The following is a 19,906-nucleotide window of genomic DNA, read 5'->3' as shown; positions in this document are numbered from 1 at the left end:
GATGGACACATTCCCCATTATTTATTCACCCGTTCCTGATGTGTATAGTGTACAATTATAAGTTTGATATCTTTGACGAATTCACCTACGATTTTTCACGTCAGACACAAATTTGTCAACACTTTTTGTGCTGATATGAATTGTCATTGATATGGTTATATTTATAAATTTACTGTTTACAAAGTTTTGAATTATCTGAAATACTAAGGCTTTTCTACCTCAGGCATAGATTACCTTGCTGTATTTGGAAAAACTTTTAGGAATTTTGGTCCTCAATGCGCTTCACCTTCGTTCTTTATTTGGCTTTTTAACTTTTTTGGATTCGAGCGTCACTGATGAGTCTTTTGTAGACGAAACGTCTGGCGAATATACTAAATTTAGTCCTGGTATATATGATGTGTTTATTTGGTAAACCCAAGACTCCACATTGACATTGACATTGAAAAGTAGGAATACCAAACTCAGAATAACGTTGAACAACGTGTACAAGGTTTAGATGGTGTATGATTTCCCAATCGTTATCTTCTTTTCGCTTTTGGTCCTGCTCATACGGAATATCAGGGGCAACAGTGTTTTCCAGATGGAAATATCTCATGCATATGTGCACGTCGATACAAATAAAGGTAAAACATCATCAAAAACTTATTGAATCATATAACTTTTCTCAGTACTCGAAGTACAAATAAGCTTATCATAGATACCAGACTTGAATTATTTTATTTACACCAGACACGCGTTTTGTCTACAAAAGACTCATCAGTGACGAAAAATTTGACCTCGAAACAACAAACCAGTATTTCGGTTGGTAGTCAGAGATCAAAATTCAAAGTCAAATGAATGTGAAGTCTGGTGCGTCGACAGGTTAAGCAAATGAATAATCGTTTTTTGGCATTTATCATCCGCCATTCGAATCTCCCTCAGTGGGTATGTCACCATAAGGAAAAGAACGATATTAATACATTCCAAGAACCGATGACTACCGTAAGATCTAAGATCGCACAAACATGTAGCGTGTGTGTTGAACATAGACAGACACATTATATTGGTCAACCAATTGCTAATTGTCGTCCCTTAAAACCCAGTCAATTTGGCAGTTGTTATCAATAGTTCGTTTCTATGTATGTTGTTTTAATTGTCGTTTGTTTTATGTTGCACTTCAGCACTCTGTTATTTCGTTGTTTTACTCTTATTGTTGATGTGTTCCCCTCGGTTTTAGTTTTCTCTCAATGAATTTATGAGATTGAACAGCGGTATACCTTTATTTAGTTTCAATCTTATCAGACAGGTTATTTATTATTATGTTGAGAACCTTTTGGTGAGCATGCATTCGAAATTGTGTATACGTTGATAGAGCTTTCGGTATGGTGTTTTATGGATTCTTGTTTGGCTTTGCGTTATTTTTCTTTAGTGCATGATTTGTGTGTACTAAATTGATTTACATCGGAAAACTTATGTCGCCTCCAGTTTAGTTATATACCATTTTAAAAAATTCTAAAATTAAAACAAAACTTGTTTGATTTGATATATGTTTTTGAATCCAACGGGATTTTTTTTTTATTGAAGTCTGTGACTCTTTTCACAAAAATATGTTACGATTAAAATTGATAGTACGTTATACTGAAATGAATATGATTAAGATTTAATCATGAATCGCCTTAACAACGGTTTTTTGTAATTAAATCACTATTATGGATAAAAATAAACGGTTTATTTTAGATAAATATTTTAATAATGATCGTGATTTGAATGCACATATTAAATTTATTTCAGTGTGAGTGGGTAACACGTACACATTAAAGGAGCGTCGATTGTAGGCTTACAGTTTTTATCACAATTTTCCATTTAGATACACAAATAAATGGGAGTTTTTGTAAGTATCCCCATATTTTATTTCCTTCTAAGAAAATTGCACACGTGTACGTACAATTGCTATATTTAGTGTCATCAGTATAATTAATTTTGATGATTTTATACTGGATTGATTTTTCTTTTATTCTGCAAAAACATTGTAATTTCTAACAACAACACTGAAAATTATTACGTAATCACAAACCAGTGTAAAAGGAAAATACACGAACGACAAAACATAGATTTTTTTTTCAAAAAGATAATAATGTCTTGAAAAAAAGTAAAATCACAAAATTATTGAATTGCGAGGAAAATTCAAAACGGAAAATCAAATGATAAAACACATCAAACGAATGGACAACAACTGTCATATTCCTGACTTGGTACAGACATTTTCAAATGTAGAAAATGGTGGATTGAAGCTGGTTTCATAGCGCTAAACCTCTCTTGTATAACCCCTAGTATATGAAATGAAAAGTAGCGCGTTGGTTATTGTTCTTCGATTATGAGCTTGCAGTTGGTTTTTTTATTTGATTTGTTTTTACATTTTCTCATGCTGGTATACAATTAAAACGTGGTATAGTAACGCAATGAGACAACTCTCCACCAGAAACGAAATGACATAGAAGTTAGCAACTATATATCGTATCGTCTTCAAACTTGTTTGAAGGCATTGTAACAAGAATAGTTTATTTGTAATAAAATGAGCAATACGACGAGTGCCACATGTGGAGCACCTGATATTACCCCCTGTGTTTGTGGGGTTCATGTTGTGTCATGTGTTATATTTTTTTTATGTTTGTTCTTTTTATTTTCAGCCATGGTGTTGTCAGTTTATTTTTGATTTATGAGTTTGACTGTCCCTTTTGATATCTTTCGCCCCTGTTTTATTTCGAAGTCTCATTCTGTTTAAAATGAATATTATTAAGATAAAATCATGCATCGCCTTGACAACGGCAATGAACAAAACCTCTACCAAATAGTTCAAAGTCTTCGAAATGACAAATGTTTAACAATTCAAACGAGAAATCGAACGACCTGATCTACGTTCAAAATCAATAAACTAAAAAACAAATAGGATATTCAGGAACACAAAATCAATAAACTAAAAAAAAATAGGATATTCAGGAACACAAAATCAATAAACTAAAAAAAATTAGGATATTCAGGAACAAACGACAACCATCGAATTAAAGGCTACTGCCTTGAGACAGGTACATACTGAATTTAGCGGAGTTAATGTTAGCGGATGTCTTACTCTCTCCTTAGACCCGGATCCGTTAAATTCTGACTATACAGTATGGGCTTTATATAATTGTCTATATACATAGTCATTAGGGTTTTGTTTGATAGATGTCTTATTTTGTGTAGTTTTAATTCATGTTTTAATTATATTTTGTATTATTGTTTGGTTTATTCTATTTTGATTGAATTTTGTTCTTTTTTGTTCATTTTAACTCTAGAATCATTATGATCAACAGAATACTGTCTGGGTCATTTCTGTAAGTGGCATAAACATCAATTGAACCTTCTGATTAAGAAGATAAATTTAGAATGACAACGTTTCCGCAGTTTTGGGAAAGCATCCATTTGTCTCAATTTCCTCAATTCTATGAAATGTATCGTATCTTACACAAACATTGTTTAATGTTACAATACATCTCAACGTGTTATCCAAGTACCCATATAGTTGTCATTTTCCAGTTTCTAATTCCGTTCTATAAGTGACAAATGTGTACTATTACTATACCACAGAATACTTTTAAAAAGGACACATAGCAATATGATGCATGTTCCATTGTATATACATATGCAATCACTTATATAGACTTGATCCTCTTTGTTTCTGTCAATTTAAGTCCGACTAATGTAGTTCGAATATCCCTTAAAGCGTTTATCGCGTCTCTTCTTTAAAACGCGAGACTGTTTAGTTAAATATAGTGTTTATTTATACTAGTATATGAAAATATATCAAGAATTATTACAACAGTAATTAGTGTGTTAAAGTTACATTGTATGACTTTTTTTATGTATTTTTTATCAAAGATTTTACACGTGTGTAAATATATATGTACAATATTAAATAAACGTTCACATGACATGCATCTGATGTTACGTCCTTCATACAAATTGCTGTTACTTGGTAACCATTTAAAAATAATTATATTTTTTTAAACCCAATTACTATGTTTGTCCTTATTAAATACAAATTGCGTTGCTTTAAGAAATTGACTGTTAACCTTTTTTTGGTAAATAAATGATTTATAGAAAACTTATTATAATTGACATTGACATAACCGTTATGTGATGGAAAAATACACAAGGAATTAAAAAACAACTATTATTGATATGTTTGTATAATAAATAAAAGGTTTAACAACAAAGGTCTCCAAATCATTAGGAATTATGGGTCCGATGAATTAAACACTAGATATTTTGACCTAATTTGTTTTATTATTATTAACATCTAGGTTTAATCTTAGATACAAATATTTATAGCTATGGGAATGTCATAAAAAATATTTCCTCGTTAAAAAAAATATACTGTGAGAAACATTTACTGTATAAAAAGACAATATTTGGTAGTGACCGTAACAACTTAATGAAAAAGACAATATTTGGTAGTGACCGTAACAACTTAATAGAATTATTAAGATAATAAAATCCATCGTGTGTTAAGTGTACGAATTTGGCTAAGGAAATTTATTTATGTCCGAGTCTAAATAAAGGAAAAAGAAAAAGTTGAAGATAAGAAATTATTAACGTTTACAGGGCTATGCAACTATAGGCTATCGACCACTACAGGCGCGGATCCAGAAGGAAAAAGGGGGGGTCCAGGGGTTGGACCCCCCTCTTTTTTGGACGATCAATGAATTTGAATGGGGACATGTAATTGGAACCCCTCCCCCCTTTTGTCCTAGGTTAGGACCCCCCCCCCCCCCCTTTTTTTTAAATGGCTGGATTCGACCCTGCACTATATCAAATCACATGAAGCCTCGTATCTTGTTAATCAACTTTTCAGTAAAGTATAATATTTTTGAAACTCACGCTGTTTCTACTCTTAAAGATAGTCTTAGACAGACTCAACACAATTTTTTAAAGGTTTTCTTATTTTTTATTTTTCTTTAATTGCTTTTAGTCATCTCATTTAATTGACTGTTGAACTGTTGAAGAGTCACTAGGGAGAATAATGTAGACGAAACACAGATACAAATTATAACACTGGTGTCTTTGTATTTTGCAAAAAAAATACTGCCTCACTTTTGATAAAAAAAAAAAATGATCGTTGTCTATAAGAAATAGTCTGTATTCATCCTCTGCAAGTATGAATGTATGATGTTAAAATTATTCTTGCTTCGGGTGGACTGAAAAAAATGCTTTGTTTGCATGGTATTAAAATTTAAAAAAAAATCCCAACAAAAAAAACAACATTGATGATTCTGATTAGATGACACGCATATTCGACCTATCTAACTTTAAGCCTGGCATCTTGAATAAAATTTTACACTTTACAGTATACACACAATAGGGGTTAAATATGGTGGCCGGTTAAGGCCATTTCGCGTTTTCGCGTTTTCGCGTTTTCGCCCATCATATTATATAGGGCGAAAACGCGAAAACGCGAAATCGCGAAGTCGAAAACGCGAAAACGCGAAGTCGAAAACGCGAAAACGCGAAATATTTTTTCTTTCTGATTTCGCGTTTTCGACTTCGCGTTTTCGCGTTTTCGACTTCGCGTTTTCGCGTTTTCGCGTTTTCGACTTCGCGATTTCGCCTTTTCGCCTTTTCGCGTTTTCGCCTTTTCGCGTTTTCGCGTTTTCGCGATTTCGCCTTTTCGCCTTTTCGCGATTTCGCCTTTTCGCGTTTTCGCGATTTCGCGATTTCGCCTTTTCGCGTTTTCGCGATTTCGCGTTTTCGCGTTTTCGCCTTAAATTATAGGTATATTGATCCAATATCCACCCGTTTATAGTATGGATCACATTTCCGACCTTACATTGATTACGTGCTACGTGTACAATGTTTCGAGTTCTTTCGGAATTATATTCCAGGTAACTCTCTTCAGAGGTCGTCCGTTTTATTTTTATTTTATATAGCTATATACCAACATATAAATAAAATTCTAAACATCTTTCCACACAAAAACAAAATATTATTTCATAAACGTATGAAGGATGATGGATATATTTTATTTCAAGGTACTACGGAAGAAGTTAAACTTCTTTTCGAAATAGCAAACACAAACCACAACCTACTGCAATTTACTTATGAAATTGACAGACAAAGTTTAAAATTTCTAGACTTAGAAACGTATAAAGGACAGAGATTTCAAAAAGAAAATATCTTAGATATTAGATGTTTCACAAAACCAACTGAAAAATTCCAATATCTACACCAAAATTCTAACCACGCTAAAAGTTGTTTTAAATCCTTTATTAAAGGTGAAGGAATACGAATTCTTAGAAATACCTCTGATCCTGACAATTTTAATGAAAGAATAAACTTATTTACAGAAAAATTAATACAAAGAGGTTACAAAATCGCTTTTGTAAATAAAATATTAAGAAATATTTCCCATACAGAAAGATTAAACAAATTAACAAACAAAGAAACAAGAATAAACAAAAACACAGATAACTATAATATATCTTTCATAACACAATACCACGCTAATGCGGAAAATTTACAAACCATTATAAGAAAACATTGGCATTTAATTCAAGACAACCCACAGTTCAAAAATCTCTTTGATAAAAAACCCACAATAGCATTCAAAAGAAACAGGAACATTGGGGAAATCGTTAAGAAACACTTGAAATAAATCAATGTCTCCCAATAGAAATTAATTAGACAGTTATACTAAAACCAAAGGAAGGTGCGTTGACAATGAAAAATGCATATTGAAACGTATCTTAAACAATAACCAAAACCAGTTATCCATACGTTGATAAAACGAACAATAATAAATAAAAGGTACAATAATAAATAAAATGTACAAAATAATAAACAAACAAACATTTAAAAATAAAAATAAAAATAAAAATAAAAAATAAAAAATAAAAATAATAATAATAATAAAAATAAAAAATAAAAATAAAACGGACGACCTCTGAAGAGAGTTACCTGGAATATAATTCCGAAAGAACTCGAAACATTGTACACGTAGCACGTAATCAATGTAAGGTCGGAAATGTGATCCATACTATAAACGGGTGGATATTGGATCAATATACCTATAATTTAAGGCGAAAAGGCGAAAACGCGAAATCGCGAAAACGCGAAAAGGCGAAATCGCGAAAAGGCGAAAACGCGAAATCGCGAAAACGCGAAAACGCGAAAACGCGAAAACGCGAAAAGGCGAAAACGCGAAATCGCGAAGTCGAAAACGCGAAAACGCGAAGTCGAAAACGCGAAATCGGAAAGAAAAAATATTTCGCGTTTTCGCGTTTTCGACTTCGCGTTTTCGCGTTTTCGACTTCGCGATTTCGCGTTTTCGCGTTTTCGCCCTATATAATATGATGGGCGAAAACGCGAAAACGCGAAAACGCGAAATGGCCTTAACCGGCCACCATAGTTAAACGTATTTACACTTTTGGTATTTAGCTGTATTTTGATGAGTCTTTTGTAGACGAAACGCGCGTCTGGCGTAAAAATAAAATTTCAATCCTGGTATCTATGATGAGTTTATTTGCCTCCGAATGAACTTAGATCTTCTGTGTGATTTTACGTCATGGCGGACAAATTTGCATACAACTCACAGACAACCAATCATGAACAAATGTATAAAATATCGTATTTGGCACAACTTTTCGTTTTTTTTTTGTAATTGATGAAGGTCTTCAACTTTTTTATATTTGATTTGGGTTCGAGCGTCACTAGTGCGTATTTTTAAGATGTAACTTGTGTCTGATGTGCAAAATTATAAACCTGTTATCTGTAGAGATTTGTTTTAAAAAAAAAAACTGTAACGTGTGTAGCATTGTTACGTAAAAGAAATAAGGAACCATTATGATTTATTAATATCGTGCATTGTCAACAATTCTTCTATTTGATATCTAAAACTTGTTTGATATTTGCATAAATGTACAAAAAAATAATTCAGGACTTTTCACTTTCAACTTCCTTTAAAGAAAACGAGAAAAACAAATATTTTTAATGAAAATAACGCCCCACACACTTATAATTATACTTATAACATGCAGAAAAGAAGGCGGATTGCACTGTTGCTGTGTTTTATAGGTAAAGATAAAGATCATTCTATTTGTATATTTCATGGCTGAATCATCCTTAAATGAAATATATAAAGATTCTCGTCGGGCTCTTTTAAGGGATTTTTTTTTATATATACATATTATCATGGGAGTATCATCGCGGCGTGTCATATCTCAAATTTTGTAATTTTGCGTTGAATATCATAAAATGTTTTGCAATAATTACATGCTTTAGGAATACATAATTAACTTAAAACATTATGAACAAAGCACAAAATACAAAGCTATTAGAAGCAAATGTCCCCTTTTTCAATTACCTACATGTAAGTGTGAGAAACAGAATAAACTAACATGTTTCAGTCTCTTTTTCAATTAACCGAGTGTGAGAACCTACTAATCTGTAGTAAATCTTCTGTTACCCGGATGATAGTACATTTATCAGTAAATAACAAAGTATATGGTTATAAGTATAGGTAGACAGAATTTAATTAGAACTGAAATATATGTCCCCTTCCTGACACTAAGATCCGTTAAAAGTTTAATTTTCCGTGAGTGTGATGATCATCTTCATTACACCACGACCGGACTGTAAGTATGATGCTTTATAACAAACATAATTATATACAATTTTCGAATGAAATACAGAAAATTAAGCGATATTACTATTTTTTACTACGTTGTAATATTGTACACTTGATATTACAACAGCTTCTTTATACTTAATAATACCGGTATATATATATATATCACTTAACGTTAAAATAGTTTAGCGTTTTTTTTTTATAACACTTGACATTATGAATATTATATTTTTTATTTGTTATTTTTGTTTTTTGTTTGGGTATTTTTTGTATGACCAATCTCATTGAAATGAGCTCATGATACACATAATTAGATTCGATTTTAATTTTGTAATGTTAATTTCATACTTGATAAAAAGTTCTACGATTATATTCTGTATTTCTTGTATTCCAATACGGACTGTGTACACTTTATTAGACCAGACGCGAATTAAAAATGAAGTAAACGACCCCTCCCCTTTTCTGTCCCCCTCCCACGAAAAACAAATCATTCATGTCTCAATTGTTGTTTTAATAGAAAATTCCAATTCGAATAAGAAAATCATACAAAATAGCTACTTTAAAGTCTTCAGTGTCATGTACATGTAAGAGAGTAAACTTGATCCCTCTAACATGTTTCAGCCGCCACATAATTTATGTATGTGCCTGTCCCAAGCCAGGAGCCTGTAATTCAGTGGTTGTCGTTTGTATATGTGTTACATATTTGTTTTTCGTTCATTTTTTTTATATAAATAAGGCCGTTAGTTTTCTCGTTTGATTTGTTTTACATTTTCATATCGGGGCCTTTTATAGCTGACTATGCGATATGGGCTTTGCTCATTGTTGAAGGTCATACGATGACCTATAGTTGTTAATGTGTGTGTCATTTTGGTCCTTTGTGGACAGTTGTCTCATTGGCAATCATACCTGGCACATCTTTTATATTGAATCAAATATTGTCTTGTATTGTAAATGCTTCTCGTATACGTTTTAAATTATTTGATTTTTTTTTGTATTATTTAAAACAAATTAGTTCAAAAATCATGTTTTAGGTATCCGTGTTACAAGCCAAATTCAAGAAAATATTGATTGTTTTCCTTGTATCAGTAGATTAAAAAACTTCAAATAATTTTAAATAGCTCTATATATCTTTGATTTATGATATAAATTTACATTTTATTATCTTCTTTTTTCTAAGAAATGCGAAAAGTACTGTTCGTGATTGCTTAATATAAATACTGCACAAATCTTGGAAAAACTCTACTTTAATGTCTCAAATTATATTTAATTCATAAAACGAGGTCAGTTCGGTTTGAAGTGTTTGAATTAAATGGAGATATTAATGTTATCATAAATCGAGATTCTAATGCGATTATGTGAGTTTTTCCAATTCTAATTTATTCAACACATGTACTTTATCATGTTTGTCACAAAAATGAAAACATTACAATGGATTCTTGTTCCGTAACAATTAAATTGTGTTGAAAAAGGATGTTACGTGTATACAACTTTTGAAACTGTCATTCAGCTTTTAATGGTTTTGAAATCGGGGTCCCCAGCCAACATAAACAGGGAAATGATTTATTTTTTTTAAGTTATACTCATGATAGCTGTCTTATTGTTTCTGTTGGTGCTTGTGAAAGCTGAGGACCACCACCGGGTGTGGGATTTTCTCACTGCGTTGAAGACCCATTGGTGGCCTTTTTTCATAATTTCCATTCTCCATAATATTTTGGTTGTGTATTGCTAGTATACAAAGGAAGCTTATTCTCCTTTTGATAGTTAAGTAACTGCTGGAAGTGGTTTTAAAACAAAGTATTTCTCAGAGAGCATACTCTAAATATGACTTGGGATTAAATATAATAAAAAGAAGAAATGGTATGATTGCCAATGAGACAACTCTTCAAAAGAAATCAAATAATACAGAAATTAACAACAATAGGTCACCGTACGGTTTTCAACAATGAACAAAGCCCATTCCCATAGTCAGCTATAAATGGCTCCGAAATGACAAATATAATACCATTCAAACGATAAAACCAACGGCCTATTGTTTGTGCTAAATTATGAACTAAAAAGAAATTTGCAACACAGCAACACCAACATCCACTGAATTACATGCTCCTGACTTGACAGACACATTCAGAATATTGCGTGATTAAACATGTTAGAGGGCCAGAACTCTCCCTTTTCATTGGACAGTAGTGTACAGGGAGGTGAAAGATTCCAGAGGGACAGTCAAAATAAGAACAAACTATAAAAAAAAACAGTTGAAAAAAGCTTAGCTCATCAGATGGATACAAACAGAAATACATTTGACAAAAAAAAAAACCAGAGTGGACGTGATCGGGTACATGTAAATCCAAAAACAGATCTGAGAGTAGTCTCAGTTACGTATACTGACAGCAAGTTCAAAGCCAATAACAAACAGTTACTGATAAAAGAACGTCATGCCATCAGGCAGTACAGTACAATGTCTGTTTGTGTATAGATTATTTAATTTATTGTTGCTTATTTAACGTCTATTTCTTATAAAGGTCCAATTTCATCAATAATGGAACAACTATTGGTACGACTCGTAATTTAAATGCTTAAGGTGTTTAGACTACATTTGTTTTACTAGCATAGTCGATTTAGTGACGCTAAGTTTCACATTAGTCATGTCATTAATTTCATGAAAGTTTTAATTTCTTAAGTGTGATAATTGTGCAGTCAAATTTGGTCAGATATCACGCAAACGAAGAAACCGAAAGACTTTTAATCAACGAAATATGGATATTTTTAGTAGAGATTATATTTGTTGTCAAACAATTTATGTCACAAGGTCATATCAAGGTCAGCACCATAAATGGCTTTAAATCATAAAGTTCGTAAAATAGGTATAATTTTACTATTTCCTACAACATTGTAAGTATTTGTATCCAATGAGGAACTGAATATAAGTATACAATTAATACATTGTTTATGTGTAATGTCAACATAGACTAATATATGAAGTTTACCTAAGAAAATGCACACGCATACATGATAAAGATGCACGGGGTCTTTAACTTACGGGTATTTAGGTAAAGGGTATTCCCGGTAATAGCGTCACCTGGATTTTCCCCAGTACAAAATATAAATTCGGCCCCAGGTGATTTAAAAGCATAAAGTATGTCACTTTAGCATATAAGTCGTAGAAGTATTGATGCAGTCGTGAGGATAACGTCACGAGGCATTTAAATTATTTTAAAGGTAAAATATTTTTATTTAACCACAATATCAGCTGATTGCATAATTTTATGATTTGTGAAATGTGTTATGTTTTTGATGGATGCACAGCCTGAAGTTTTGACTAAATCTTGCAAAATCTTATTTTATTTCTTAAGTCATGTTTCTTTAAAAATAATATTAAAATGTGTGCACTGAAAAAATAAAATTATATATTTGGGTTTTAGATAAAATAGGAAAGGATGTCAACCAGTGTTTGCAATTTTTTCTCTGCAATTTTTATTTACCAAAAAAAGAAAAAATAATGATAAATTTATAACTTGAGACAAAAAGTTTAGAAAGTAGAAAATGAAAACCAAAACGGCCAGAATAGCTAAACAATGAGTAAAGTCAGCCTAGGGTGAGGGTTTCAACTTTACAAAATATTTCTGAACTTGTTCATTTCTTTTGACGTCTGATGTAGGCCTATACTTCTAGGATACAGTTTTCTGGCATTTTGGTTAATTAGTGATGAGTGGTTGCTGACACACTGATGTTACCTCTGCACATTCTCTCAACCATATATTGAATGAAACATTATTTGGTTCAATATCAACAAAGCTTTAGAATTATCAACAGAATACATTTTATATTTTTAACTACGTTTTAACCGGTGCATTACGTAAATAATTATTGAAACAATAAACATTGATGTTCAATCATTTGTATATAGATATAGGAAGATGTGGTATGAGTGCCACAAAGTAGTCTGTTTAACAATGTTATGGTATGTAACATTGCGTATGTTTAGATTTAGTCCCTTTTATTTATTCGTTTCATCTTAGATATAGTATTTAAAATCTTTGTGGGTTGCTTTATTTAAGTAGTGAATAAGTGCATTGATGTTTACAAAACATAACGTCTTTATAAATGTATCCTACTTTCAACAATAAAACAGTCGTCTATTATATTAATTTAAACATAATAAATTCTAGATTGTTTGTGTTTATTAAAATGTGTACTTTTTAAAGCAATTATATGCAGACACAAAAGCCTTTTATATGGCAAAATTTAAATTTAAATAAACTTTACATTTTTGTTATAAATAGAAAAATTGCTTCCTAAACAATTCGTCACGTAAACACTTGATAAGAATCAACCTAATCTGGTATTTCCCTTTTACACAACTTTAATATTATGTAATGCAAAAAAGTATCTATGGTTTTAAACTTAAAACACGCTAAATTCATATCAACAATGGTGATCTAGCTATTTAAATAAACCTACAAACCCATTTAAATTACCTCGTGGGACCTTAAATTAGTGAAAACGTAAAAACCTTGATCTTGAGCCTTGATCTGGCATCTCTACTTTATAGGGATGGTTAGATATATTGTTACTTTCTTCGTCAGACGTGGATCCAGAATTTATGTTAAGGAGCGCTTGCGAATAAAGCGTTGAAGGGGAGGGGGAATGCTGTAAATTTACCCATAAAATACATTTAAAAAGAATTAGGGGTGGCACTTGGTGCGCTCTCGTCCGAAATTGCACCTGTCTTATTTTAGAGTATTCAAAACTTCAATGTTTTTGTATCTGTAACTTTGAATTAAACGTTCGTCTTTTGACGATTTGTAAATAGCAAATTGATTACACTGGTACGTTTCTCAAAGCAAATCTGTGTGGTTTTTTTTTATCAAAAATCGTGGGTTTTTTTTAAATGCAATTTTACACTGTTTTGAAAAGGCATGAATCGGAATTATATAAAAATTAAGAAAGTCTGTGTGAGTTCTTCAAAATCGCTTGGTTCAAATTCAGCAATGTCAGTCATGAATTCACATAAAATGACTAAACTAAAATTAGTAGGCAAAAGAAATTATTCCTGACTCATGAAATCATTTTGTATGACTAGAATACAAACAATTTCTTGATCAAGAATTGAAAATGTTGCAATATTTATTCCATTAACGTATAATAGTTTTATGGGTACAGAAATGATCAGTCAAATAATTTCACCATTTTCACAAATATCGTAAATGTAAGAGATACTAAATAGTCCATACAGATTGGCTTTTACCTTAAAATTAATCTTTTAAGGATTTTAAAATTATTTCTAGATCGTGTAATTGATTAAATGCCAAAATACATTATGGAGCAGAACACATTTTTCAGACTGTTGAAATTTATAATTAAACCATATCCGCTGATTTTTGCGAAAAACATAATAAACACCATGTAAATGTTCATATTTGTATAAATTGTTAGTCATTTCCTCCTCAGTTCCGCTTTATTATGAATTAATATTACAAGTGCCATTGTCTGTTACAAGTACTGTTAAGTACCTTGAGGTTTTCTAACATTTTGTTTCATTGTTTCAGGTCGAGCCAATGATATCAGATATGGATTTACAAGTAAGTAAAACTTTGTATGTTGGTATAATTTGTTTAATTTTACAACTGATGGCTAATTATTTTAAAGAAAAAATCCTTTATATCTGTTAAATTTACATTATTATTTTTTCTGTGTCCTCGTGAAACTTTGATACAATTTCTGCCTACAACATACACCTTGTCAAACACGTGTTATTTCCAAACTTTGGGCCAGTGTCTGTTTTTACTCCGGTTGCCAAAAAGAAAGTTGCTTCAATCTTTGGTTCAGTATCTGTCTTTTTCCTGTTGCTTAGAAGATTAGGCCGAAACTTTGCCGGGCTTGTATCTGTCTTTTATACTGTTTGGTACGTTTTATTTTTTTACTATCTAGCTTAAATCTTTCAACTTGTCAAGTTGATATTTATTGAACAACTCATATGTTGAGATGCATGTCTGCGTACTAAAACAAATTTGAATCAGCGTATCGGTCTTTTACATGCAGGTTCATATCACATTAATATGCTTCCAGTACTGGTTATAATATAAAACGAAGCAGTGATGTTTTTTTTCTCCCAGGCATAGGTCATCTTAGCTGTAATTGGCACATTTATTTTGATTATATTGGTTTCAATCCTCTTCATTTCTTGTATTTTGATGTGGCCTTTCAGCTGCTTTTAGGGTCTCGTATGTAGACAAAACGATAGTAATACAAAACTATAAGCTTTATATTTTGAATGAGTGTTGTAAATAAGTATTGTTTGAATTTATTTGAAAAACCGACAGAATAATTGTAAGCAATATTTTAACTCACTTTAAAAAAAATACATTATTTGAAATTTTCAATAGTTTAAATAATGGTAATATAAAAGTACATGTTATTTATGATTGAAATGTCCATCCGTGTTAATGTGCCCATAATAAGAATTATGTACACTCCGTAAATCCTGACTAGTGCATTCGTGTCACTTCAGTCCTAAATTCGGGGAGCAAAACAATTCGGTTCCCGGACTATTTTTTTATATTTAGAAACTAAACGAAAACATAAGAAAATGAGGACGCGTCGTATTCCATTTCACTGTGTTTACAAAGTTTGACAGAAGAATACACAAATACGATAAGATATCTGTACCAATCTAGGGTTTTATTACTTGGTGTTATCTTGACAAAGTTGACATGTTTATCTGTCTATGACTTTGTAAACAAGTACCATACCCCATGTACAACAATCATCCAGGGTAGTTATCTTTGTTTCTACTCATGTTGATAATGTTTCACACTTCTGCATTCCGGCTTCAGACACGTGCCTGTTCCAGATCTTATCTTATTGTGATTTGTTAAGTTAGTCAAACATTTACATTGTAGTTATTACAAAAGAAAATTATCTTTTTTTTATCGTTTTCTGTGGCTCATCCGTAGTGTGTTAAAAGGGTGGTAGCGTAATTTCTAGAGCAACATGTTTTTTTCACGTTATCAGACGGTCTAGACATTTTTATAAAAGGAGTTCCACTGACTTGCTAAGAGGGGGCTCCCAGTCATGTTTCAGTGGTTCCTTATATAATCAACCAAACGCATCTCTGGGTAAGGTTCTGACATCCTATTTCATCAGCCAAGCATATGTTTGTTAACCAGCTGATGGGATGGAAGGAGCGTTATTTTTCTTTAAATGCTCGGTTTGTTGTGACAGTTTGTCTTGTAATACATTATGTCAAACGGTGCCTGTTAACGCTGATTGTACTTTATGGGTTTCGTTCAACGTTGAAGAATGTACGGAGATTTATAGTTGTTTAATTTTGCTTCATTTGGGCCATTGTCGTTCATTCAACATCTTCTTATTTTATTTTGTTCACTAGAACAAAATGTCATATCGGGGCCTTTTATAGCTGATTATGCGGTATGGGCTTTGTTTATTATTGAAGGCCGTTCGATGACCTATAGTTGTTTTAATGTCTGTGTCATGTTGGTCTCTTGTGGACAGTTGTCTCATTGGCAATCATACCACATCTTCGTTTTTATATATAGCCTTCAATGTTGGAGCTTAAAAGGGCTATTGCATGAGGGCTATGAATAATTAACCGAAAATATTCTTTTCAATTTTAAAGAAAGACTATGAAGTTACGACAACTTTATTCACGGTTTTCCTATTTTATTGTTTCAGAGAAGTTTGAGTGTTTTACAGAATTATCACGAGTCTGAATGGGCTGGAGATGACAGCCTGTATTCTTCGTATGACCCCAACAATAATGGACACTATATATACACAGGTAATTAAGAGCTGATGTACAAATGATAAACTATCTCATAACAATTGTTTAAATTTTAAATTTGCACTTTAATTTTATCAAAAAAATCTTTAAAATGATATTTTAGGCGTTTTTGTAATAAACCCCGAGTTGTTTTTCTGTGTTGTTGGTTGCTTTGTGTTATTTGTATAAGATGGTATTTTAATCATTTGCATCAATAGAGCCATGAATGGTCTTTGATAGTTGCTTTATTCTATTTACGACTTTTGTTTACCTCTACATGGCTTTTACTTTGTATTTTGTGTGGTAGGGTTGCTGTCTTTCATTGTATTAGACTCCATTGAAACAGTTGTGTATTACACGGGTATGTGATTTGTTTGTTATTGTGTGGTTGGCTTGCTGTCTTTGTATTTATCTCTATTGAAACAGTTGTGTTTTTCACGGATTTATGTTTAATATTTCCTGTGGACCCAATATTGTAACTTTCATTTTAATTTTTATCAGATCCTTTGGACTATCCTATCAGGCCGATGCATGGTCAATTTATGCTGAGCGGAACAGATTACCATTATACCACAATGACGTGCCCGGGCAGCTCAGATTTAGACGATAGTCATGAATCAGATGATTCAAGTGGTAAGATTATATAATTTTATATTTGGGACCTCAAAGTAAGGGACTATTCGAGAATTGTAGTGTGATTTGTCCAAAATTTTATTTCTATGTAAAATTTGATGGGAATGGTTTTTTTTTCATTGTTTACCGCTCATTGTCAAGATATTTTGTATATTTGACCAGCCTCCCATCTTAAAATGTTATTGTTATCTACCTGCATTGAGGGGAATCTTTTCAAATCTCCCCCGGCCTTTTCTTTAAAGTTTTGAATAAATTAAACAGAAACCAAGGCTCTGTCATCAGCATGGAAATCAAAGTTAAGTTATATTTTGATGTAGGATTTGAAATTTTTGAACGTAATTTTATATATATATATATATTCTCTTTAATTTTCAGTAATACTTGATCAAGTAGATATGGAAATGATAGAATTTTACGAGAGAGACGTAGAAGAAAAGTATTCACACACAGAACAGTTTCAACAATCACTTAATAGTGCCCCTTACCAACAACTGTGTAAACCCCAACAAAGTAACAATTTACCGGCCTTCGAAACTTTATTCAAAGGAAACCGGCATTCCAATAATGTAAATAGACTGAGTTCTAATCACGTGATGTCTGACTCTGAGGATGACGAAGAAAGTAGCAGTATTTGTAGAAAAGGGAAACGAGGTACAGTAATGTCTATTTTGTTTTAATTATGTTGTAGGACTGTTGTATACTTAAAGCAGATATCAAACTTCCTTCATTTATATAACCAATTTCTGTGTATGTAAGGATACGTTTTTAACCTTTTCAATACTTATCATTAAAATGACAAACATTAGAAAGAGATCTCCAAATTACCATAAAAATAAAAAAAACATCAGAAAGATATCTCAAAAATTATTTGCTGCATGTAGGAAACAACACTGCATCAATTTTAGATTCCTTTTATTTAGCTTCATGATAAGTATATCTGCAACTATTTGAGAATAAGATAATACTACACTCAATAACAAACTCATTTAAAACACAGTAATACAAGGATGATTGATGCATTTACTTTAATAAGTAAAAACATTTTTTTAAAACCAGTTGCACACATATTAAGGAAAGTGACTACATACTATATGCAGATCTTATTTTCTTTATGGAAGATATACATACATTATGATAATTAATTTTAGGTGCTAAGAACGTTTTGTTATGGAAGTTCTTACTAGAAGAATTAAAGAAGGGTAAACACGTGGAATGGACGGATATTTCACAGGGGACCTTTCGGTTTGTCGACACGAGTGAAATCAGTCGGCTGTGGGGAAATATGAAGCGAAAGGATGACATGAACTTCGAAAAGCTCAGCAGGGGAATCAGGTACGGTAACTCTTATGTCACGTCATTAGTCATTTCTTAGAAAAAATTAACATAGAAAACAGATGGAACGGAAACTAATACAAGATATTAAGGAAATTTACTTGATTGTTACAAATATAATACAATGCAGTATTCAGAGGACTTATCAAATATTATATAACAAAACATGACGCCATTATTATATATCAAAGAAGTGGAATCAAAATAATTCTATTAATCACCGGAAATTATTCATTTCCTAACAGACAATACTAGTATTCAATAGAATGGAAAGTGATCTTGGAATACCTGGAAATGTTTGAAAAAATATCAAAACCTACATGAAAGAAAACATTTAATTTTGTCAGAATCATTGAATATAATTATTACTTTAGTTTTATTATTTTGAAATTGTTCTGAAATCATAAAATATTATTTTCTTATTTCAGACATTACTACAAAAGCGGGTTTATGAGTAGACAAGAAGGCACCAGACTTATCTACAGGTTTAACTGGGCTAAAGTACCTAAAAAATACAGACAATACGACCCAAAAAGGGGAATGACCATCAAACATCAAATCGCATATTAAAACAAATCAAGTATTTCTACACAGATGTGTTCAGCGTCCATCAGTCACAAACATTCAAAAAGTGACACAACAATATTTACTTAATGCAAATTATGTCAAGAACATGTTTCATTATCGTTTACAAACTGTTATATGCTTTATTGATTGGTAATGAATAAGAAACATGATTTCATAAATCTCATTTATATTTGAGATTGAACAAAAGGGTCGACGAAGAGTGCAATTGTGTGTGTCGTGTTGGTAAACTGTCAGGGTTTATGGCGACATATTAATTCCGGTACTTTATGCCTTTTTAATGTATGCATGTGTTCAAGTGATACATTTTTGCAGAATGAGAGATGATAGTGCTGTATGTCAAGGGAGGAGATCTGAATCTGTGATTTTTGTTGCTCGTATTATGTACATATTGTGTTACAATGAAATTAACACTGCCACTGTATTATACTGTTAATTCGAGAACGATTAATTCACTTATCGTTCTTCTTTGTTGATTTTTTAAAATTTTATTATGTAAATAAAATAATAAAAATAACTTTTAGTTGATTCATACCCACTTATTCATAGCATTCGAAACAGTATCGACCATTGACGGAAAACATGTCGACCTTTGACAGAAATGCATTCGAAACAGTATCGACTATTGACGGAAAAGCATGTCGACCATTGACGGAAAAGCATTAAAAACAATAGTCGAAAATAGGCGGAGAAGCGTTCGAAACAGTGTCGACCATAGACGGAGAAGCATTCAAAACAGTATCGACCATCGACCGAAAATCATGTCGACCATTGACGGAAAAACATTCGAAACAGTATCGACTATTGACGGGAAAGCATTCGAAACAGTGTCGACCATAGACGGTAAAGCAATCGAAAAGGTGTCGACCTTAGACTTGTAGATTCGTCTTCATCATATTCATCCTTTTGTTTGTCTCTTCTTTTGTCCGGAATACAAAGCG

At 31.9% G+C, this 19,906-nt stretch overlaps 1 protein-coding gene across 2 annotated transcripts in view; it reads left to right on the top strand.

Moving 5' to 3' along the window:
• The window catches only part of LOC134685016 (ETS homologous factor-like), a 45,117-nt gene extending 25,635 nt beyond the window's left edge, over positions 1–19,482 (top strand). The window contains exons 1-7 of one of the 2 annotated variants that reach the window (XM_063544362.1): positions 11,755–11,851; positions 14,182–14,214; positions 16,328–16,433; positions 16,917–17,048; positions 17,424–17,699; positions 18,197–18,380; positions 18,809–19,482. In XM_063544362.1, coding sequence (XP_063400432.1) covers positions 14,191–14,214; positions 16,328–16,433; positions 16,917–17,048; positions 17,424–17,699; positions 18,197–18,380; positions 18,809–18,950 — 864 coding nt within the window. In that variant the 5' untranslated portion in view covers positions 11,755–11,851; positions 14,182–14,190 and the 3' untranslated portion in view covers positions 18,951–19,482. Of the gene's footprint in view, positions 1–11,754; positions 11,852–14,181; positions 14,215–16,327; positions 16,434–16,916; positions 17,049–17,423; positions 17,700–18,196; positions 18,381–18,808 lie in introns of those variants that run through there. The other variant, XM_063544363.1, reaches the window with a different exon arrangement.
• The last annotated feature ends 424 nt before the right edge of the window (positions 19,483–19,906 follow it).

Source organism: Mytilus trossulus, chromosome 9 (genome assembly GCF_036588685.1).
Source record: "Mytilus trossulus isolate FHL-02 chromosome 9, PNRI_Mtr1.1.1.hap1, whole genome shotgun sequence".
Lineage (NCBI taxonomy): Eukaryota > Metazoa > Mollusca > Bivalvia > Mytilida > Mytilidae > Mytilus > Mytilus trossulus.
This window is presented reverse-complemented; position numbering and strand designations above follow the sequence as displayed.